This window comes from Myotis daubentonii, chromosome 1 (assembly GCF_963259705.1).
Source record: "Myotis daubentonii chromosome 1, mMyoDau2.1, whole genome shotgun sequence".
In the NCBI taxonomy this organism is placed as follows: domain Eukaryota; kingdom Metazoa; phylum Chordata; class Mammalia; order Chiroptera; family Vespertilionidae; genus Myotis; species Myotis daubentonii.
This window is the reverse complement of record NC_081840.1, coordinates 112,388,869-112,413,666: the sequence shown is the minus strand read 5'-3', so window position 1 is coordinate 112,413,666 and position 24,798 is coordinate 112,388,869. Positions and strand designations below refer to the sequence as shown.

The 24,798-nt window shown below is 41.6% G+C and overlaps 1 protein-coding gene across 13 annotated transcripts in view; it reads right to left on the bottom strand.

Annotated features, from left to right (window-relative positions):
- Positions 1 to 24,798, bottom strand: part of MYO9A (myosin IXA) — a 483,806-nt gene that overhangs the window by 283,775 nt on the left and 175,233 nt on the right. For all 13 annotated transcript variants that reach the window (XM_059658301.1, XM_059658294.1, XM_059658330.1 and 10 more), the window contains exon 9: positions 5,004 to 5,093. In XM_059658301.1, the coding sequence (XP_059514284.1) occupies positions 5,004 to 5,093 (90 nt within the window). The remainder of the gene's footprint in view (positions 1 to 5,003; positions 5,094 to 24,798) is intronic.

The window sequence follows — 24,798 nt, the reverse complement described above, 5'->3', positions numbered from 1 at the left end:
CATTCATTGATTTAGTCCAACTCAAAGAATCTAGGCTAAAACTGTCTTGAAAAATAAGGAAAAATGAAGGTTATTCAGTTCAAAATAGTTTTACTGAAAATTAATGTATGTGTATGTGTATATGTATGTGTGTGTGTGTGTATGTGTGTGTGTGTGTGTGTGTGTGTGTGTATATGTGTTTTTTTTCACCTGGTAAAGAAGGTATAACAGGAAGTTTACAAACAAATGACATTGCCATTTAAAGTGAGGAAGAGTATTCCAAGCAAAGCAATAAATCTGTTAGCAAAAAGGCCATCAATTATGTGCAGAATCCCAGTCAGATTCTTAAAACATAACCATAATATTACTACAGCTACATTCCTGGTTATCTTCAGCTTGTCATCAAGAGTAGCTTCTAGAATTTCTCCATCCCTACACAGAGTAACAATTCTTTCATTACAGAGTTATGCAATCTATTTTTCCCTCATTTCAAACTTTCCCGTTTATGGAAACTCTGGACTAACTGCTCAATTTTTCTGTAAATCTGATATTGTTCTAAAACACAAATTCTACTAGTTAAAGAAAATTCAACATTTTAAAAGTACTACAACCACCCAGCCAGTGTGGCTCAGTGGTTGAGTATCAACCCATGAACCAAGAGGTGACTGGTTCAAGTCCAGGTTGCGGGCTCCATCCCCAGTATGGGGTGTACAGGAGACAACCAATTGATGATGCTTCTCTCTCATCAATGCTTCTATTTCTCTATCCCTGTCCCCTCCTCTCTCTCAAAAAAAAAATCAATAAAAACATATTTTTTTCAAAGTAAAAAAAAGTACTACAACCTAAAGAGGGGGACATATGTCTTAGATAATCTTGAGTCTTAGCACTTAGAATATAATTATTTATATAGTTATCACCTAGGGACTTATTTTGAAGATTGTATGTTCAGGTACACATTTATTTTCAGTTCTGAAGTTTAGAGGAAGTAAAGAGTAATGATTAATAGCTGGACTACCTTCCAATACCAAATTCTCTACTTATTCTAGTTGTGTGACTTTAGTCAAATTATTTAAACTCTTAGGCTACAGCTTACACATTTGCAAAATAGATATCATACAGATGATGACTGAATTTCTGAATTTCAGTTAAAAAAAAAAAAGAAAGCTTCAAGTTCTAGCCAAAAATATTACTGCTACCTAAAAACCACTACCAAAGAGAAGACAGGTATCAAATTCTCTATCTTTAACATTATCAACTTGAAAATAATTGGAAAATATTTACAAGTTCTCAGAGAAAAAGGAATGTGTCCCTAGAATTCTATACTTATGCGAGTTATCAACAAAGTATCTTTAAAATACCAATAAAATCACAATAGAATATCTAGAAAGAATTGCCATTCTATTTTTCCCAGAGGGAGAAAAGGGAATAAAGATAATCTGATCATATTCAGCAAAAGTAAAACATTTTAAATCTAAATAAACAAGCAAGATACAAAAAAAGAGAGAAGAAGACAAAATATTGGTTATTTCAACCCATTAAATATAAATGGGTTAATTTTTTAGTTAAAAGACTGACCTTCATATTAAATTAAAAACTAAAACCCACTTATTTATGGTTTAGAGTTAGATACTATTTTCATAAAATGTAGTTAAATAGAATCCAGATTTACCAAAGTATACCAATACTTATTAACCCCACAACTCCCAATATCATATTTTCAGCCCCTATTTTTTGAAATGCAGTCCTGCCTATCACAGCTTAATCTCAATAAGCCCAATATCAATTAATATTTTCCCACACAAACAAGATCTCATTTAGTGTTTCCTATCTCACTGAATAATACCAATATTCTTATAGTTGTGTGAACCAGAAAATTAGGATTCATCCTTGACATTATTTCTTCCTCCTTGCCTCCCATTTAGCAAATCATTGACAGATCCAGTTGGTTTCACCATCTAAATTTCTTTTAACTATAATGATATCTCCCTACAAGTATCTTACCATTCTAGACAAAGCAGCAAACACCTTTCTCCTCAGTACTAATACAGCCTCCAAATTCATCTTTCCATATTCACTCTTGCCTTGTTTCCTAATCCTAAAATCATCCCCAAGATTCCCATCTCCTGCTGTATATGGTCTATATCACATGTACAGAACCTAAGTGTGAGCAGGACTGTAACTATGATGGATTTCATTACACTAACTGTCATCCTATCTAATAAAAGAGAAAAATGGTAATTGGCGTTCGACGATACCCTTTTCATTGGCTAGTCAGGGCTATATGCAAATTAACTGACAACTATGATTGGCAGTTAACTGCCAACTAAGATTGGCAGTTAACTGCCAACAAGATGGCGGTTAATTTGCATATGTAGGCACAATGCATGGAGGCGAAAGGGAAAGCAGGAAGAAGCCCCCTGCCACTGACAGTGATCAGAAACCCAGGGGGGAGCTAAGAGCTGGGGGGCAGGGCAAAGGCGGCCCTGGGGCCGCCTTTGCCCTGCCCCCCAGCCATGATTGGAGAATCAGGCGCCTTTTCCGCCCTGGCCAGTGATAGCAGGAAGTAGGGGTAGAGCCAGCGATGGGAGCTGGACACGGTCGAAGCTGGCAGTCCCAGGAGCTAGGGATCCCTTGCCTGGGCCTAAAGCGTAGCCCACGATCGCGGGGCCGCTGCAGCTGCGGGTCCCCGCTGCCCGGGCCGGACGCCTAGGCCAGAGGCCTCAGGCCTGGTCAAGGGGCCGATCCGGTGATTGGTGATCAGAGGGTGATGAGGGTCAACTCCTCTGGCCGAGGCATCAGGCCTGGGTGGGGGGCTGAGCCGGGGGTTGGGGGGATATGATGGTCCCCTTGCCCAGGCCTGAAGCCTGGGTCAGAGGCGTCAGGCTTGGGCGAGGGGTGGACCAAGCGATCAGAGGGAGATGGGGGTCCCCTGCCCAGGCATCATTCCTGGGCCAGAGGCCTCAGGCCTGGGTGGGGGCCAGAGCCAGTCATCAGGGGGAGATGGGGGTCCCCTGTCCAAGCCTGACACCTCTGGCGGAGGCGTCAGGCCTGGGCAAGGGGCCGATCCTGCGATTGGAGGGTGATGGGGGTCAACGCCTGAGGGATCCCAGTATGTGAGAGGGGGCAGGCTGGGCTGAGGGACACTCCCCCACACACACCCAGTGCACGAATTTCGTGCACCGGGCCCCTAGTATATTATATGAAAAAGATGAAGAGATTTTAAAGATTTCATTATGGCCCCAAATCAGCTGATTTTTTTTATTTTTTATTTTTTTACTTAATCATAGGAAGATCATCCTGGATAGAACTGACTTAATCAGAGAAAACTCTTAAACTGATTTCTTTCATTAGAAATTCTCCTGCTGGTGTTGAAGAAGCAAACTGCTATGTTGTGAACAGGACTCTAGCTGCTGAGAATGGCTCTTGACAGCCAACAAGAAATTCAGGGTCTCAGTGCTACAACTACAACAAACTGAATCCTGTCAACAACCTGTGAACTTGAAAGCAGATGTTGAGTCTCAGATGAGAACACAGCCCTGACATACATCTTGACTTCAACCTGGTGAAACCCTGAGCAGAGTACCCAGCTAACCTGTGCCCAGACATGATTTTGGAAACTGTCAGAAAATAAAATTGTATTAAGTGGCTAAGTCTGTTACACAGCTACACAAAACTAATATACTCATTTCCAAATAACTCTCCACACTGCTGCCAGAGTGAAGGTTTATTTGGAAATTTCCATTTATCTTCAGATGAAATACTAAAAGCCTTAAGGACTGCTCCTCATTTATACCTAATGCCTAGCACATTTCTAAGCACATATTTCTAAACAAATACACTAACCAAATATAAATAAAAAATAAAGCAGAGGCTATAAATATAATCTCAAAAAACTAAATTTAAAGTTAAAATGTTTTATAATGAAAAAAGTTGTTAAAGAAAATACAAAAGCAATGAAACCTTACACAAAAACAGGTTGGCTTTTTCTGCTATTTAGAAAAAAGCTCTCAAAGGTGGACATTATATGACATAATATACATGACATAATGAAAATATGTAGACTGTAGGTACAGTTAGGAGGGACCCAAAAAGTGGGATAAATGGATCAACGTCAGCCCATAAAGCATTCTCTACAGTTCAATCATTATTTCCCCACCCTTGTGTCTTCTAATCTCATATTGCTGTCCTATTTTTATAACTCTCATAGAGTTTCATTTCTTACCACTTTCATAAAATTACATTAAAAATAATCAGATTTTCAGTAGTTTCTTACTTCTATACACCTGGATAGTACAACAACAATGGCTCACTATAGCAATAAATCTTACCTGGAAACCTTACTATACAGATTATATTTAAAGTCATAGGACTGGATAAAATAATCTAGATAAAGAATACAGAGAGGAAAAAATAAAGATTGTGTCATAGGGCATTCCATCTTTCAGAGGTCAGAACGAAAGAAAGAAAAAGGAGACAAAAATAAAAACTGAAAAAATAAACCAGGAGAGTCTGAAATAACCAAAAGATAAGAAACTGCCTCAGTGGTTGAGCATCAATCTATGAACCAGGAGGTCACGGTTCAATCCCTAGTCAAGGCACATGTCCAGGTTGTGGTTGCGGGCTCGAACCCCAGTGTAGGGTGTGCAGGAGTCATCCAATCAATGATTCTCTCTCTCCTTCTCCCTTCCTCTCTGAAATAAATAAAAACATACTTCCCAAAAAGAAGGAATAATCAATTGGGTCAAATATTGCTCATTTATAATTCTATCATCTCTTCAAGTTAATATGAAACTTAAGAATGGTGAATAGATTAAGAGCTTTTAAGAAAAATGTAAGCCTAATTCCTTAAATCACATTCAACTTTAAGTTTTCAAGTTGATGGAAAGTTCACAAATTTCAAGGGCCCAGAAATATTTCAATCAACATTTTTTCTTGTTATTTTCATTTTGTGTTAAGAGAAATGACACAACCCAAACTTCTAAAAATTATCAGAGTACTTTGATCCAGAGAAAATCTACTCCTACCTCTGCCAGTCTGTATGGTAAAATAAGCTTTTCTCCCACTGTCACAGTCTTCCTCATAATTAATGCTTCAAATAGCATCTCTTCTTTAACCTGTACAACAGAAAAGTAAGTTCAATATATAAGATTCATAACAATGGTTTGAATTATTTATTGAAAAGCCATATAGAGAAAAAAATTAAGATTAGCAAATAGTAGACAACAGAGTAAAAGAAAGAAAATACACTGGAAAATTTTAAATATTGGCCAAAGTGAAATGTAAGTGTCCTACCTGGAGGGTTTTGCTCAGTGCTTGAGCACTGACCCATGCACCAGGAAGTCAAAGGTTCAATTCCCTGTCAAGGCACATGCCCTGTTTCCGGCTCAATCCCCAGTAGGGGGCATGCAGGAGGCAGCAATGTTTTTCCCTCCTCCATGTTTCTATCTCTCTCTCCCTCTCCCTTCCTATCTCTAACATCAATTTTATTTTAAAATGTTTTTAAGCAGGTGTCCCATAGACTCCACTCCCAGACCTCCAAAAAAAAGAAATCAAAGGGGTCTTTTTAAATTAAAGTTTTGATTCTGATCATAATGGAGAAACATGTTTTATTGTGCAGAATATGGAAAATATAAAATAGTATATAAACAACTTTTTAAGACGATCAACCATAATCTCCTAACCTGGAGAAAAGGACTGAACAGTAACACTTCTTGAGTTCCAGGAACATTGCAATGGGTAATAATTTTATGTTTCAGTTGTTTATTTTTATTTGCAGATGATAAACTTTAAGATAAAGTTCATGCTTCCTTTGTTCTCACTCTCTAGAGGCCAATACTATCATAAATTTGATATGTGTCATTTCAGTTTATTTATGTATACATACAGTACATTATTAGATGTTTTCATAAACATTATCTTATACTGTCATGTGAATTTAACTTTTATCTGTATATCATATTCCCATTTATTTTTGAGATATAACTATCTTGATAATTTAGATCAATCTTGTTCATTTTAAATGCTATATAGCACAAAACTATATCAATTACCACACTGTGTGATCCATTCTACTTTTAGGCACTAACACCACTTATATTTTTGCTCTATTAGAAAATAAACTGCAGTAAATATTCCTGCATATGCTTTCAAGAGTTTCTCTGAAGTACATACCTAAAAGTGAAATTACCAGGTTGTAGTGTACACATTTTCAGCTTTATAGGATACTAGGGGCCCGGTGCATGATATTTGTGCACTGGGTGTGGGGCGGGGGGGAGTGTCCCTCAGCCCAGCCTGCCCCCTCTCACATACTGGGAGCCCTCAGGCGTTGACCCCCATCACCCTCCAATCGCAGGATCGGCCCGTTGCCCAGGCCGGACGCCTCTGGTTGAGGCGTCCGGCCTGGGCAGCGGGGACCCTCAGCTGCAGCGGTCCCACGATCGTGGGCTTCGCTTTAGGCCCAGGCAAGGGACCCCTAGCTCCTGGGACTGCCAGCTTCGACCGTGCCCAGCTCCCATCGCTGGCTCCACCCCTACTTCCTGCTATCACTGGCCAGGGCGGAAAAGGCACCTGATTCTCCGATCATGACTAGGGGGCTTGTATTTCCGATGGCTGGGTTTCCGATCACTGTCAGTGGCAGGGGGCTTCTTCCTACTTTCCCTTTCGCCTCCCTGCATTGTGCCTACATATGCAAATTAACTGCCATCTTGTTGGCAGTTAACTGCCAATCTTAGTTGGCAGTTAATTTGCATATAGCCCTGATTAGCCAATGAAAAGGGTATCGTCGTACGCCAATTACCATTTTTCTCTTTTATTAGTGTTGATTGCCTGTACACAGTTTTTACCAACCTGCTCTCTCAGCAGCAGCACTCAGAGTTTCCTATTTCTTCAAACCTTGACTATACCTGGTATTATCAGACTTTTTACTTTTACCACACTGGTGAGCATGAAATGGTAAAACAGGGTATTTTATAAAGCATCCATGCATAATATAGAATTTTCATAAAATTTTATGTAGATAATATAAAATACATAAAGCAAAATAGATTAGACTACAAGGAGAAATGAGTTATAAAAACAAGAGAATACGATATTATCCTGACACCAGCAATTCATGACAGATCAATCATTTTATTAAAATATGACTGCACCATAAAGAAAATATATCTTCTTTTGCCCTAGCCAGTTTGGCTCAGTGGATAGAGCATCGACCTGTGGACCAAAGGGTCCCAGATTCAATTTCAGTCAAGGGCAAGTACCTTGGTTGTAAGCTCCTCCCCAGCCTGGGTAGGGGCTCGTGCAGGAGGCAACCAATCGCTGTGTTCCTCTCACACTGATGTTACTCTCTATCTTTCCCTCTCTCTTCTACTCTCCCTAAAAATCAATGGGAAAATATCCTCAAGTGAGGATTAACCAAAAAAAAAGGAAAGAAAATTCACCTTCTTTTGAAAAATATACCTTTTATTGCCCAATCCTCAAATTTCAAAAAGTAAAAACAATTTGAGGCACATTACTTTCACAAAATACAGTAAAACTAAAAATGAACAAAGATTAAATATAAAACCATATCCTTTCAGATATATTTAAAATATTTTTATAAACCAAAATAAATATGGGATTACAAAAACACAATAAAACTAAGAAAACACATGTGATTTTAAAAAAACCAGCATTATGACCCAGCTGGTTTGGCTCAGTGGATAGAGTGTTGGCATGTGGACTGAAGGGTCCTGGGTTTGATTCCAATCAAGGAAACATGCCTGGTTGCGAGCTCAATCCCCAGTAGGGGGCGGGCAGGAGGCAACCAATCAATGATTCTCTCTCATCACTGATGTTTCTATCTCTCTCTCCTTCTCCCTTCCTCTCTGAAATCAATAAAAATATCTTTAAATACATACATACATACATACATACATACATACAATAAAAGAAAAAAACCAGTGTTATACTGTGAGGTTTATTTCTAAATTTCAGCAATTATTATTAAAAATGAAAAAAACATTTAAAAATAAAAGATCTTTGCAGTATGGTCAAGAAATTTTTCTAAAGGAATGAGCAAATGTAAGCTGGCAAAAACATGGAGCAACGGTTATTTCCATATACTTGTATAAACTGGTACAACCCCTGTAGAAAGTCATTTGTCAATATCAGTAACCTCAATATGTGTATATACCTTAACACAAAAGTCTACTCCTTAAACTATATTCTAGAACAGCAATTTTCAACCACTGTGCCTCAAGAATTTTTAAAGCATGCAATACCTAACTATTTAGTCAGGGGCACTTACCTCTTTTCCCTTAGACTTTCAAATAAAAAAAAATGACAGCAGCCAACACAATAGCCATCCAATATGAATGAAGCAAAATTACACCTATTTTTTGTCAGATCAACAAAAAATATATTTTCACTGTGCCAGAATTTTAGTAATTAGTTTATGTGTGTCATGAGATTTAAAAAAGGTTGAAAATCATTGTCCTGTGAATAATGCTCACAAACGCTAACAGGAGGCATGTACAAGAATGTCTATCATAATCTATAATAATAAAAGCATAATATGGTAATTAGACCAGATAGCCGAATGACCTTCCGGATGTCATACCAGACGTCCTTCCTGAACAAGCAACGGTCGTGGGGGCGAGACAGAAACAGTTACAGGCAATGAGGCAGGCAGGCAGAGTGGTTAGGGGCGATCAGGTAGGCAGGCAAGTGGTTAGGCGTGATGAGGCAGGCAAGCAGAGTGGTCAGGGGTGATCAGGCAGGCAGGCAGGCAGGTGAGCAGTTAGGAGCCAGCGGTCCCAGATTGCAAGAGGGATGACCGACTGCCGGTTTAGACAGTCGGACATCCCCCAAGGGGTCCTGGATTGCAAGAGGGTGCAGACCAGGCAGATGGATCCTCCTCCCCTGTGCACGAATTTCATGCACCAGCCTCTACTCTTATTTATAAATGAAAAATTACAAACAACCTCAATCCCCACTAAAGCAGATAAGCTATGTTGTTTTATTCATAGAATAGAATTTTAAAAAGCAACTAAAAAGAAGACTCTAGAGCAGGGGTGGGCAAACTTTTTGACTTGAGGGCCACAATGGGTTCTTAAACTGGACCGGAGGGCTGGAACAAAAGCATGGACGGAGTGTTTGTGTGAACTAATACATGTTAACACTGCTGCTGGTGAAGGAGCGGAGGGGAGAGCAAGAGAACCCTCCGCTCTTTCGGCTCCGCAGGCTGGATAGAACAGCTGAACGGGCCGGATACGGCCTGCAGGCCGTAGTTTGCCCACGGCTGCTCTAGAGTATATAAATCAGCTTTGAAAAATCTCAAAATCATAATATGGAATGAAAAAGTCAAGTTTAACATGATACACACAGTATAACATTTATATAAAGTGTGAAAACATGCAGAACTATATATTCGTTATAGTTCCTATTCTTTATTTTTCTGAAAATATAATTCTGAAAATATAAAATCAAGAATGGGAATGATAAACATCAAATTCATAATAGTGTTTACTTCTGGAAGGGGTAGAGCACACAGTGAGCTTTATATTATATGCAGTGTCTTATTACTTGTGTAGGACTGTAAGTATACATTCAGGTAGTTAAATCATTTCCTATATGTATTGTGCTAAAAATGTTTCATAATTTAACACAGAGGAAAAGTACATGTATAAAAACAAAAATTAATAAGTTAAATGGCAGAACTAATATATCTAAAGGCCCATTATTTTCTTGTTGTTGTTAATCCTCACCCAAGGATATTTTTCCACAGATTTTTAGAGAGAGTGGAATAGATAGAGGGAGGAGGGAAGAGATAGAGAAACACCCATGTGAGAGAGACACATTGACTGGTTGCTTCCCACACATGCCCCAACAAGTGCAGGGGCTCGAACCTGCAACACTTAGGTGCATGCGCCAGCGCTCTAACCACTCAGAAACAACAGCCAAGGCTAAAAGGCCCCTTATTCTAGCCAATAAAAGAGTAATATGCAAATTGACCATTACTCCAACACACAAGATGGCCACCCCATGTGGTCAAAGATGACTGCCCACATGTGGACACAAGATGGCCGGCAGGGGAGGGCAGTTTGGGGCAATCAGGCCTGTTGGGGGCGACCAGACCTGAAGGGGAGGACAGTTAGGGGCAACCAGGCTGGCAAGGGAGGGAAGTTAGGGGTGACTGGGCCAGCAGGGGAAGGCAGTTAGGGGTGACCAGGCTGGCAGAGGAGGGCAGTTAGAGGCAATCGGGCTGGCAGGGGAGCAGTTAGGCGTACATCAGGCTGGCAGGGGAGCGGTTAGGGGGTGATCAGGCTGGCAGGCAGAAGCAGTTAGGGGCAATCAGACAGGCAGGCAGGAGAGCGGTTGGGAGCTAGCAGTCCTGGATTGTGAGAGGGATTTCCAACTGCCCATTACAGTCGGACATCCCTCGAGGTGTCCCAGATTGGAAGGGTGCAGGCTGGGCTGAGGGACACACACAACCCCGTGCACTAATTTTGTGCACTAGGCCTCTACTTCAGCGGTTCTCAACCTGTGGGTCGCGACCCCTTTGGGGGTCGAACTACCCTTTAACAGAGGTCACCTAAGACCATCAGAAAACACATATATAATTACATATTGATATTGTTTTTGTGATTAATCACTATGCTTTAATTATGTTCAATTTGTAACAATGAAATTGGGGGTCACCACAACATGAAGAACTATATTAAAGGGTCGCGGCATTAAGAAGGTTGAGAACCACTGCTCTAGTTTGGAAATAATATACAGAAAGCTAACACCACAGAAAAAAACTTTTAAACATTAGCATATTTACAAAGAACACAAACATAATAATCTTTAAACATTTAATCAACACATGAATTCCTAGAAAAACATAAATTATCAACATTAACTCATGCAAAATTTGAAAATCCTAAATAATTAGTTAACCCAAAATAAACTGAAAGGACATCAAATATAGTTGATCACAGGGCTGATATCTCTCAAATTTTTATGGAATATAATAATCTGCTAATTTTTTTTAATTTTTTCAATTATAGTTGATACCCAATATTACTGTGCATCAGTTTTAGGTGTACAGCATAGTGGTTGGAAAATCATACACTTTGAAATTTCCAATACTCAACCATCACCATATATGGTTTTTACAATATTATTGACTATATCCACTATACTGTACTTTACATCCCTATTACTATTTTATAACTTCCAATCTGTATTTCTTACAACCTCCCCTCTGACAGCCATCACTCTGTTCCCGGTATCTATGAGTCTGTTTTTGTTTTGTTTGTTTGTTTTATTGTTCTTTAGATTCACATATAAGTAAAATCATATGGTACTTTCCTTTCTCTGACTAACTTATATCACATAGTATAATACCCTCTAGATCCAACTTCTTCTTTTAATTGCAGAAGAATCCATAAAAGAATGAAGAACAACCTAACTCAACTTAAGAAGTTGGCTTAATGCTGGCACTAAAACCTGACAACAATTGTACACACATCTACACACTATGCACAAGCACATAAACAAAACTAATCTTGCTTCTATCTGATAAGCATCCAAAAGAAAATATTACTGAATTCATTATATACTTCTATAACTTTCCAAATGCTCTTAGTTTTATATATATATATAAAATAGGACAGAGAGAAAGAAAGACAAAACAGATTAGAAACAATCCTATCTAATAAAAGAGAAAGATGGTAATTAGCCGTACCTCAGCTACACTTCCCATTGGCTAATCAGGGCGAAATGCAACTTAACTGCCATACAAGATGGCGGCCGGCAGCCAGGCAGCTTGAAGCTAACATGAGGCTTTCTTGCTTCAGTGACGGAGGACTCCAACATTCCCCACCTGCCTTGCCAGCCTTTGAGCTTGCAGTTTGATACACTGTTACAAATATAGAAGCCAAACAAAACCCCAGAAACCTGCATTCAGCACGCCGGGATCTCAGAGCTGGAATTGAAACAGTGTTGCGATTATAGAACCCAAATAAACCAGATACCTGCTTTCAGCAGCAGAGGCCTCAGAGCTGGAGCCAGAGCTAAAGCTGGCCCAGAATAAAAAAAAGAAAAAGGAAAAAAGGAGCGGTTGGGAGCTTCAGTCACCCACCAGTCTGAAAACAGCCCTCAGCCCCTCACCCAGACTGGCCAGGCACCCCAGTGGGGACCCCCACCCTGAAGGGTATGTGACCAGCTGCAAACAGCCATCATCCCCTCATCCAGGCTGGCCAGGCACCCCAGTGGGGACACCCACCCTAATCCAGGACACCCTTCAGGGCAAACCAGCCGGCCCCCACCCATGCACCAAGCCTCTATCCTATATACTAAAAGGGTAATATGCCTCCCAGCACTGGGATCAGCAGAGCTGAGAGGCCTCCCGGCACGGGGATCAGCATGACAGGGGGCAGCGCCCAAACCCCCTGATCACCCTGTGGCTCTGTGTGTGACAGAGGGCGGGGCCACAACCTCCTTATACGCCCTGCTCTGTTCGTGACAGGGGAAGGCGCCCCAACCCCCAGATCAGCCCTGCTCTGTGCCTGATACGGGGGAGCTCCCCAACCCCCTGATCGCCCTGCGGCTCTGTGTGTGACAGGGTGTGGCGCCCCAACCCCCTGATCGGCCCTGCTCTGTGTGTGACAGCGTGCAGCGCCCCAACCCCCCGCCCCCCACGGGCCCTGCTCTGTGTGTGATAGGGTAGAGCCATAACCTCCCCATCGGCCCTGCCCTGAGTGTGAGAGTGGCGGTGCCCCAACCCCCTGATCAGCCCTGCTCTGTAGGTGATAGAGGGCAGCGCCCCATTGCCCCCCTCCCCACGGGCCCTTCTCTGTGTGTGACGGGGTAGAGCCATAACCTCCCATCGGCCCTGCCCTGAGTGTGACAGGGTGCGGTGCCCCAACTCCCCTATTGGCCCTACTCTGTGAGTGACAGGGGGGAGCTCCCCAACCCCCTTGATGGGCCCTGCTCTGTGCGTGACAGGGGGGAGCTCCCCAAACCCCTGATCGACCCTGCTCTGTGCGTGACAGGGTATGGAGCCCAACCCCCCTGATGGGCCCTGCTCTATGCGTGACAGGGGGTGGCACCACAACCACCCCATAGATCCTGCCTTGAGTGTGACAGGGGGCGGTGCCCCCACCCCCCAATTGGCCCTACCCTGAGCGTGACTGAGGGTGGCATCGCAGCCTCCCGATTCGCCCTGCTCTGTGCATGATAGGGGGCGGTGCCCCAACTCCCCAATCGGCCCTGCTCTGAGCCCGACCAGGGGCTGCACCTAGGGATTGGGCCTGCCCTCTGCCACCCAGGTGCAGGCCTAAGCCAGCAGGTCGTTATCTCCCGAGGGGTCCCATACTGCACGAGGGCACAGGCCGGGCTGAGGGACCCCCCGCCCCCCTCCCTGAGTGCACAAATTTTTGTGCACCGGGCCAATAGTACATATATATATGTTGTTGTTAGTTTGATTGTTGATTAGATTGGTTTTATGTTTTATCAGTGCTGTTACTACTACTGGCTCAAAAATATCTTTGAGATCGAAGATGGCTGCCGATGGGAAAGCTGGCTGCAAGATAGTGTGTGAGTGAGAGAACAAAAGGAGAGTGTGTGGACGTACAGGGAGTGTCTATGTGTGAGTGAGGGACAGGTATATTCCAAGGGACTGTTGGGCATTACCAGACTGGCTCCCCTGACAAGGCAGCCTCCACCGCAGCTGAAATCTCTCCCGGAATGACCGGCTCTGCCACAGAGACCACGACATCTTAAAGTGGAGAGTGGCTGTGTTCGGTAGCCTAGGATTACCTTCAATCGGGAAGAACTGGATACCTCCCAGGACCCTACAACCACAACACCCAGGGTCCAGCTGCAAACCCAGAAACGCGAATACACGGACTCAGACGAGCTCTGCACCTTCTCAAGGAAAGGTCAGATTTTGCTCAGAGGAAGGTGAGGTCTGCGATCCAGGCTGAAGCGAGACACGCACGCAGTGGGATCTAGGGGTTTGGAGGAAGTATGTGCCCCACAAAATCCATAACCACTGGGGCCAGCGTAGTCTGCGAATGTGGAAAGGGTTCCACATGGCTGCTGACAGAAGAGAACTTTAGAAATCAATGCATAGCTGGACTGGGCACAAAAAGGCAGCATGAAGCTTTACCAGTAAATCGGCTGCACTGTGCCAGGGGAAAAAGACATGCACAAAGTGAGCAGAGTTGCATGCAGTGAAGGGGCAAAAAAGTCGCAAATTCATGCACTTACTCTGGATCTTTTTTTCTCTTTAAATCCTTGCTTTTGATTACTAAGCCCAGTACATAGGATCACCCAATTAAAAACACTCTCAGAGACTGCAGGGGGAAGTTGTTTTTGTGGAATGTGGGGAGAAATGATCAGAAAACCAGCTCTGGGGCAGTCCATACCCCCAAACCAGTATTAAGTGCAGCAGGGAAAACAAATTCTAAATACTGGGTAGAGAGGACTTATAGCCCCGGATGTCAATACAGAAACACTGCCACACAGGGGTTGAATCACAAATTGACTCTTGTGTAAATACAACCACAGGCAGGCTGAGAAACAAAGAAATACTGCCTCCTTGAAAACAGGATTCTGGCTTATAACAAAGAGGACCTGTGGAACACAGGGAACTTCAATACTGTCCTGACTCCCTGACAAGAAACAGCCAGGCGTGCCAAACAGAACAATAGAGGAATTGAATGACCTTCACTACTGCACATTCTTATTTCTTATCTTTTACTTAAGAAACTAATTTTTTTCTCACTTGATTTTACCTTTTCAATTATTATATTTTTATGTTTAATCAGTACTGTTACTACTACTAGAGACCAGGTGCATGAAATTCGTGAACTGTGAGTGTCGGGGTGTCCCTCAGCTAAGCCTGCACCCTTTCCAAACTGGGAGCCTTCAGGGAATATCCGACTGCCACTTTAGGCCCAATCCCACAGGCCTAAACCGGCAGTCAGACATCCCTCTCGCAATCCGAAACTGCTGGCTCCCAACAGCTCGCCTGCCTGCCTGTCTGCCTGCCTGCCCCTAACCTCTTCTGCTTGATTGCCCCATAACCGCTCCCCTGCCAGCCTGATCGACGCCTAACTGCTCCCCTGCTGGCCAGATCGCCCCCAACTGCCTTCCCCTGACAGCCTGGTCCACCCTAACTGCCCTCCCCTGCCAGTCTGGTTGCCCCTACCTGCCTTCCCCTGCAGGCCTGGTCACCCCAAAATGCCCTCCCCTGCTTCCCTGATCAGCCACAACTGCCCTCCCCTGCAGGCCATCTTGTGGTGACCATCTTGTAATAACATGGGCGCAGCCATCTTGAGACCCCATGGGAGCAGCCATCTTGTGCGAGGGTGTGACAGTCAATTTGTGAATTACCTCTATTATATAGGATTATTTTATCTTTGTTTAAAATTTCATTTCATTTTCTCTTTATTTTATTTCATTTTGGGATTAGTGTTCTACATCCTTTTGTCATTTATCCTTTAGCATTATTTTATTCTATCTCAACTTTACTTTTATATCAACACTCTCTTCCTCACTTTTACCCTTTTGTTGTCCTGTTTCTCTTACCCTCTTCCTGCTTTAGATTTTCCCTATTCCTTCTTTTTACCGCATTATCAATTCATCCTACTTATATATCCAACTTCCAATCGCCTGGTCCAAGTCCATACACACTTTTCTCTTCTGTATCTTCACTATCCAAATTTTTTGCTCTTCCCTTTCCTTATTTGTTTTTTTACTTATGTTTTCTGTTTTATTTTGTTTTATTTTGCCTTTCTTTCTCTCTGTCTTATTGTTGTTTCTAGTTTGATTGTTGATTAGATTGTTTTTTTGTATCTTTGTGTGATTGTTTCTCTTTTTTTTTCTTCTGTTTATCCTCTCCTTGCTTGTTATTAGTTGTTATTTGTAGTTTGCATTCATATATTGGTATTAGTTATTTGTATTTTTTTGGATTAGTTGTTGTTCTATTGGAGTTTTCTCCCCATATAAATAGTATTTTCCCCCTTCTTTTTTTTTCTATTTCTTTTCTCTCTGACATTTTTTACTTTTCTCATTATGATTTTTGCACTTTTTTTTTCTTTATCCCTTAATTCTCTTTTCTCTGGTGGTCACCTTTATATTGGATTATTAGTATCGTGAATACCTTTTTGTTCAGTGCCTTGTGCGCTGTGCCTTGTTGTGTTCTATTTTGTGCCTTTCAGTCAATGCAGGAGAGACAGAGCTACATAACCAGACACCTGGGCAGGAGATATCATGGGGAGACAAAGAAACTGCACATGAAAGAAAAGGAGGCATCACCAAAACAGGGAGTAAATGAAATGGAGGCAAGCAATATGTCAGAGAAAGAATTCAGAACAATGGTCATAAGGTCACTGAAAAGGTTGAAAGACAAATTCAACAATATGTGTAAGAACCAAGAATAAATGAAGAAGAATGAAGAAGAAATGAAAAATGACATTGCTGTAATAAATAACTCAATAAAAAGCATCAACAGTAGATTAGAAAAAGCGGAGGACCACATCAGTGAACTAGAAGACAATGTAGGAAAAAATACCCAAGCAGAGCAGCATCTAGAAAAAAAGCTTAAAAAACAGGAGGAGAACCTAAGGGAACTTTGGGACAACATAAAAAAAATAAAAAATCTGCGTAATAAGGGTGCCAGAAGGAGAGGAAACTGAGCGAGGAACAGAAAACCTATATGAAGAAATGATGACAGAAAACTTCCCTGATATAAAGGAGGGAAAACTCACACAAGTCCAACAAGCTCACAGAATCCCAAACAAAATAAACCCCAAAAGACCAACACCAAGGTACATTATAATTAAATTGGCAAACACCAACAACAAAGTAAGGATCTTAAAAGCAGCCAGAGAAAGACAGAAAGTTACCAACAAATGATCCCCCATCAGACTAGCGACTGATTCCTCAACAGAAATCCATCAGGCCAGAAGGGAATGAAATGAAATAAATATACAAAGTCATGCAAAGTAAGGGTCTGAACCCAAGAATACTGTACCCAGCAAAGCTATCAATCAAAATTGAGGGTGAAATCAGGAGCTTCACAGACAAAAAAGGACTAAGGGAGTTTATCACCACCAAACCAGCAATGCAAGAAATGCTAAAGGGTCTGCTGTAAAAAGAAGAAATAGGAAGCAAAGAAGGAATACAGGCATAAAGAATTAAAATGGCAACAAACAAGTACCAATCAATAATAACTTTAAATGTAAATGGATTAAATGCCCCAATCAAAAAACGTAGAGTAGCTGAGTGGATAAGAAAACATGACCCATATATCTGCTGTCTACAGGAAACCAATCTCAGAACAAAGGACTCACACAGACTGATGGTGAAGAGATGTAAAATGGTTTTTCAGGCGAATGGAAATGAAAAAAAAAGCTGGGTAGCAATATATATATATCTGACAAATTAGATCTCAAAGTGAAGGACATAAAAGAGATAAGGAAGGCCACTTCATAATACTAAAGGGAGCAATCCAACAAGAAGAAATAACTCTGGTAACCATATATGCACCCAATATAGGCGCACCAAAATATATACAAAAAACTTCGGGAGAATAACAAGGGAGAGATTTACAGCAATACAGTCATAGTACGGGACTTTAAAACCCCACTAACAACACTGGACAAATCCTTTAAACAAAAAAATCAGAAAGTAAATATCAATCCCAAATGACACACTACATCAAATGGCATTAACTGACATCTTCAGAACATTGCACCCCAAAGCCACAGAATATACATTCTTCTCAAGTGCACCTGGGTCATTTTCAAAGATAGACCATATATGGGGACATAGGCAAAGTCTCTGCAAATTCAAGAAGATAAAAATCATATTAGCATCTTCTCAGATTAAAATGGCAAACTAGAAATTAACTACAATACAAACAATCAAAAAAAATCAAACACCTGGAGGATAAATAGCATGCTATTAAACAATGACTGAGTTACCAGAGAGATCAAAGAAAATATAAAAAGCAGCATGGCAAAAAACAATAATGAAAACACAACAATCCAATATTTATGGGAAACAGTGAAAGCAGTCTTGAGAGTGAAGTTCATAGCTCTACAGGCCTACCTCAAAAAAAAACAAGAAAAAATGGTAATAAATTATCTAACCGTACAAATCAGAGTTAGAAAGAGAGCAACAAGAAAAGCACAGAATAAGCAGAAGGAAGGAAATAATAAAGATCAGAGTGGACATAAACAACATAGAGACCAAAAATACTATTAAAAAGGTCAACAAAACCAAGAACTGGTTCTTTGAAACGATAAACAAGATTGATGAGTCTCTAGCCAGGCTCACCAAGAATCAAAAGAGAGAGGACCCAAATAAACAAAATCAGAAATGAAAGAAGTGAAGTAACAAACGATCCCACAGAAATACAAATGATTATGAAAAAATACTATGATCAATTCTATTCCAACGAAATGGACAACCTAGTTGAAATGGACATATTCTTAGAAAAATATAGGCTCCAAAAACTCAACCAAGAAGAATAAAAAAAACCTGAATAGGCCAATAACTACCGAAGAAATTGAAACAGCGATCAAAAACCTTCCAGGAAGCCCTAACCGGTTTGGCTTAGTGGATAGAGCATCAGCCTGCAGACTGAAGGGTCCCAGGTTCGATTCCGGTCAAGAGCATGTACTTTGGTTGCGGGCACATCCCCAGTCGGGGGTGTGCAGGAGGCAGCTGAATCGATGTTTCTCTCTCATCGATGTTTCTAACTCTCTATCCCTCTCCCTTCCTCTCTGTAAAACATCAATATAATATATATATTTTTAAAAAATCTTCCAGGAAACAAAAGCCCTGGTCCAGATGACTTTAAAGGGGAGTTCTACCAAGCATTCAAAGAACTAAAACGTATCCTCCTCAGACTATTCCAAAAAATTCAGGACGAAGGTACACTTCTAAGCTCTTTCTATGAAACGAGCATTACCCTAATCCCGAAACCAGATAAAGACACCACAAAAAAAGAGAACTACAGGCCTATATCCTTGATGAACATAGGTACTAAAATCCTCAACAAAATTCTAGCAAATCGGACTCAGAAACACATTAGAAACATCATAGACCATGACCAAGTGGGATTTATTCCTGGGATGCAAGGATGGTGCACTATCCACAAATCAATAAATATTATACATCACATAAACAAACTGAGAGATAAAAATCACATAATCATATCAGTTGATGCAGAAAAAGCATTTGACAAAATCCAACACCCGTTATTGATAAAAACTCTCAGCAATGGAACCAAGATGGCGGCATAGGTTAACGCCGGAGTTTGCTGCTTTGAACAACTACTTCAAAAGTGAAACCAAAAAACGGAAGGGACATCACCCAGAACCACAGGAACGCTGGCTGAGTGGAAGTCCTACAACTAGGAGGAAAGAGAAACGCATACGGACACTCAGAGGAGGCGCAGTGCTGAAGTCAAATTCTGAGGTGCGGAGTGCCCGGAGCGGGCTGGCGGCGGAGGGCGCGGTTGTTGTTTTCAATCGGGAGGGAGTTGCAGACTCTGAGCACCAGATCTGGGCGAGTCTTTAGGGACCCAGACTCAAACGGGAGAAGCGGGACTGTCTGGCTTCGATCAGAGCGAGTGCAGCTTTCTCTCCGAGCTTTGCAGCGGGTGCTGGGACTCAGAGAGGCAGAGCCCCTGGGGACAGGACTGAGAGCCGCCATAACTGCTCTCTCCGGCCCACCCTGTTGATCCTGTGCGACCCACCCCGCCCAAGCCCTGCACAGAGGCATTTGCCAGATAGCCTCAGGCAAAGGCTAGATTAGCACCTCCCTAGAGGACAGAAGTTCTCTCACTGCTGACACAGCTGATTCTCATAGCCACTTGGCCTGGAGGTCAAACCCTCCCTGGAATTAGCTACAACAATCAAGATTTATCTATAAGACTGCGAACAAAGACCACTAGGGGGTGCACCAAGGAAGCATAACAAAATGCGGAGACAAAGAAACAGGACAAAATTGTCAATGGAAGAAATAGAGTTCAGAACCACACTTTTAAGGTCTCTCAAGAACTGTTTAGAAGCTGCCGATAAACTTAATGAGATCTACACGAAAACTAATAAGACCCTCGATCTTATATTGGGGAACCAACTAGAAATTAAGCACACACAGACTGAAATAACGAATATTATACAGACGCCCAACAGCAGTCCAGAGGAGCGCAAGAATCAAGTCAATGATTTGAAATGCGAGAAAGCAAAAAACATCCAACCGGAAAAGCAAAATGAAAAAAGAATCCAAAAATGCGAGGATAGTGTAAGGAGCCTCTGGGACAGCTTCAAGCGTACCAACATCAGAATTATAGGGGTGCCAGAAGATGAGAGAGAGCAAGATATTGAAAACCTATTTGAAGAAATAATGACAGAAAACTTCCCCCACCTGGTGAAAGAAATGGACTTACAGGTCCAAGAAGCTCGGAGAACCCCAAACAAAAGGAATCCAAAGAGGACCACACCAAGACACATCATAATTAAAATGCCAAGAGCAAAAGACAAAGAGAGAATCTTAAAAACAGCAAGAGAAAGAAACTCAGTTACCTACAAGGGAATACCCATACGACTGTCAGCTGATTTCTCAACAGAAACTTTGCAGGCCAGAAGGGAGTGGCAAGAAATATTCAAAGTGATGAATACCAAGAACCTACAACCAAGATTACTTTATCCAGCAAAGCTATCATTCAGAATTGAAGGTCAGATAAAGAGCTTCACAGATAAGGAAAAGCTAAAGGAGTTCATCACCACCAAACCAGGATTATATGAAATGCTGAAAGGTATCCTTTAAGAAGAGGAAGAGGAAGAGGAAGAAAAAGGTAAAGATACACATTATGCATCTATCAACAAGTGAATCTAAGAATCAAGTGAATAAATAATCTGATGAACAGAATGAACTGTTGATTATAATAGAATCAGGGACATAGAAAGGGAATGGACTGACTATTCTTGGGGGGGAAAGGGGTGTGGGAGATGTGGGAAGAGACTGGACAAAAATCGTGCACCTATGGATGAGGACAGTGGGTGGGGAGTGAGGGCGGAGGGTGGGGCGGGAACTGGGAGGAGGGGAGTTATGGGGGAAAAAAAAAAGGAACAAATGTAATAATCTGAACAATAAAGATTTAATTAAAAAAAAATTGCCTCCCACAATAAATCTTTAATCTACTCCAAAAAAAAAAAATAACTCTCAGCAAAATGGGAATAGAGGGATCATACCTCAACATAATAAAAGCCATATATGACAAACCTAGAGCCAACATCATACTCAATTGGCAAAAACTAAACTCATTTCCCCTAAGAACAGGAACAAGACAAGGATGTCCACTTTCACCACTCCTGTTCGACATAGTACTAGAAGTACTAGCTGTAGCGATCAGACAAGAAGAAATAAAAGGCATCCAAATTGGAAAGGAAGTAAAACTGTCCTTATTCACCAATGACATGATACTATACATAGAACACCCCAAAGACTCCATCAAAAAAATACTAGACCTAATAAATAAATTTGGCAATGTAGCAGGATACAAAATTAACACCCAGAAATCTATGGCCTTTTTATACATCAATAATGAACTCACAGACAGAGAACTGAAAAAAACAATCCCATTTACCACTGCACCAAAAAAATTAAGATACTTAGGAATAAACTTAACTAAGGACGTAAAAGACCTGTACTCGGAAAACTACAGGACATTGAAAAAAGAGATAGAAGAAGACAAAAACAAATGGAAGAACATATCATGTCCATGGATTGGTAGAATCAACATCATTCAAATGTCCATACTACCTAAAGCAATCTATAGATTCAATGCAATACCTATTAAAATACCAAAGGCATATTTCAAAGATCTAAAACAAACACTTCAAAAATTGATCTGGAATAAAAAAAGACCATGAATAGCCACAGCTATCCTGAGAAAGAAGAACAATGTTGGAGGGATCACAATACCTGACATCAAGCTATATTACCAAGCCACAGTTCTCAAAACTGCCTGTACTGGCACAAGAACAGACATATAGACCAATGGAACAGAATAAAGAACCCAGAAATTGACCCAAGCCATTATACTCAATTAATATTTGACAAAGGAGGCAAGAGCATACAATGGAGTCAAAACAGTCTCTTTAATGAATGGTGTTGGGAAATTTGGTCAGCAAGTTTCTCTGATGTCCTTAGACTGCAATAGGTGTGCTGTGCCTTTCATGTGCTATTAGAACTCCTCAAACCTGTACTTTATCCTTTACTCTTATTGCGTTTATTCCCTGCTAGCCAGTGAACTACTTGTTAACATTCCATAAATCTTTTGTTTTTATTTTAAATTAAATTTATTTAGGCCGAGCCAGCATGGCTCAGTGGTTGAGCATTGACCTATGACCAGGAGGTCATGGTTCAATTCCCAGTCAGGGCACATGACCAGATTGTGGGCTTGATCCCCAATGTGGGGCATGCAGGAGGCAGTCAATCAATGATTCTCTCTCTTTACTGCTGTTTCTGTTTCTCTTTCCCTCTCCCTTCCTCTCTGAAATCAATAAAGAAAAAATTTCTTTTTAATGTATTCGGGTGATATCCTATATAATAAAATCCTAATATGCAAATCGACCAAATGGCAGAACGACCAGCAGAACAACTGGTCGCTATGATGCGCACTGGCCACCAGGGGGGCAGATGTTCTATGCAGGAGCTGCCCCCTGGTGGTCAGTGCACTCCCACAGGGGAAGCGCTGCTCAGCCAGAAGCCAGGCTTACGGCTGGCAAGTGCAACAGCGATGGCGGAAGACTCTCCTGTCTTCGCTGCAGGCGGGCAGTAAGGAGTGAGGGGTCCTGGACTGCGAGAGCCCAGGACTGCAAGAGGGATGTCTGACTGCTGGCAGGTGGACATCCTCTGAGGAGTCCTGGACTGCAAGAGGGTGCAGGTCGGGCTGAGAGTCCTCCCCCTCAGTGCACAAATTTTGTGTACCGGGCCTCTAGTTCAGCCGTGTGCAAACTACGGGCTGCGGGCAGGATCCAGCCCATTTGAAATGAATAAAACTATTGAAAAAAAAGACCGTACCCTTTCATGTAATGATGTTTACTTTGAATTTATACTAGTTCACACAAACACTCCATCCATGCTTTTGTTCCGGCCCTCCAGTCCAGTTTAAGAACCCATTGTGGCCCTCGAGTCAAAAAGTTTGCCCACCCCTGCTCTAGTTGGTTAATAAAATTATATAAGTATCAGGTGTACAATTCTATGACACATCATCTGTACCTGTAACTTTTGATGGGTGGATGATACATGGGAAGATGGGTATGAATAAGACCAAATGGTGGTTACAGGTTTCAAACCACTCAAAAACATCTGATGACTTCATGGTTTTTGACAAAATTATAAGGGAGTCTAAGTTTGTCTTTATCAATCTCCCACATTTCTTTCAACTCTCTCAGTGTTAGAGTTTGGCTGATGACTCGAGATATGAAAGAATTTACAACTAAAAGACAAGATTCAGAGAGGAAGTTTATTTTACTTTCCAAGAGAGGAAAGGGCCAAGTATTGCTAATCAATACAGGGTAAGAAACAAAGGGTGGCTTTCCCTTTTAAAGAATAATGGCTGATTTTGCTAGGTGACAGGGAAGGGAGGAGGATTTTGGGCTGAAGTTGAGCAGACACCAGGGGGGTTTTGTCTTGAAAAGTCATAGTTTTTTTTTTCTTCAGGAGAAGATCCAGCAGATGTCTTGGGCAGGTGTCTTATCAGCACTTTTTTCCAAGCCTGTAAAGCATGCTTAGAGAAAAAGTTATGAAGAGTTCAAAAGAAGTTTGTTTGAAGGGGAGGGGGGAAGAAAACTTTCTATTAACTAGAGACTCCGTGGAATGAATTACATATCCCTGAATTCTGAAAACAGCAGGGAGGAGGAATGTAGTCTTGAGAGTAGCTTATCTTATCTTTCAGTTTGAACAGAGGGCCTGTTTGAATCAGAGGAGCTAATAATCATGCGGTTAATCACCAGGTGCTTTTCATAAATTGTGGAAGGCCACGTAAAAAAAAAATAAAAGAACTTTTCCCTGTCTTTACACTCATTATCCCTGCCCGCCCCTGCATCCTGCCTGGAAGCTCTCAAAATTTCCCCACTGGCTAGATCTTTCATTAGCTAAGTTTATTCTGCTTTCTCCTCTTTCTACTAACGAAGCATCTGCTTAGTAGTATTTGGCTATGTAATTACTTGATCAATTTAAGTGACCTGAATTAAAGTATGACTGAAATTTAACTATCTTAGATAATTGTACTTGAAAACAGATATGTGTTCACTCATATTGACTGTTTGGCTTTGTGTCAGGTAAACTGAAGGGTGAAGGGCCAGCAGCTCTTAGCAACTTTTCCTTCATCTTTGATGAGAAATGTGGGATCTGCTTTGAGTGGGTAATAAAATGGCCTTTGCCTCTTTCAGCCTCTGGCAGGAGAGAGCGAGAGCAAGAGAGAGAGAGAGAGAGAGAGAGAGAGAGAGAGAGAGAGAGAGAGAGAGAGAGGAATGAATATGAGTAGAAAAAGAAAGAGGTAGAGAGAAGAGAGAAGGGGAGCAGGTAGGAAAGCACAGAGAATGATGAAAGAAGAAGTTGAAAAAGAAGGAAGCTGGGTCGGTGTGGCTCAGTGGTTGAGCATCTACCTATGAACCAGGAGGTCATAGTTTGATTCCCAGTCAGGGCATACACCCAGGTTGCAGGCTTGACTCCCAGTAGGGGGCATGCAGAAGGCAGCCCATCAATGTATTTTCTCTCATCATTGATGTTTATAACTCTAGCTCCCTCTTCATTCCTGTCTGA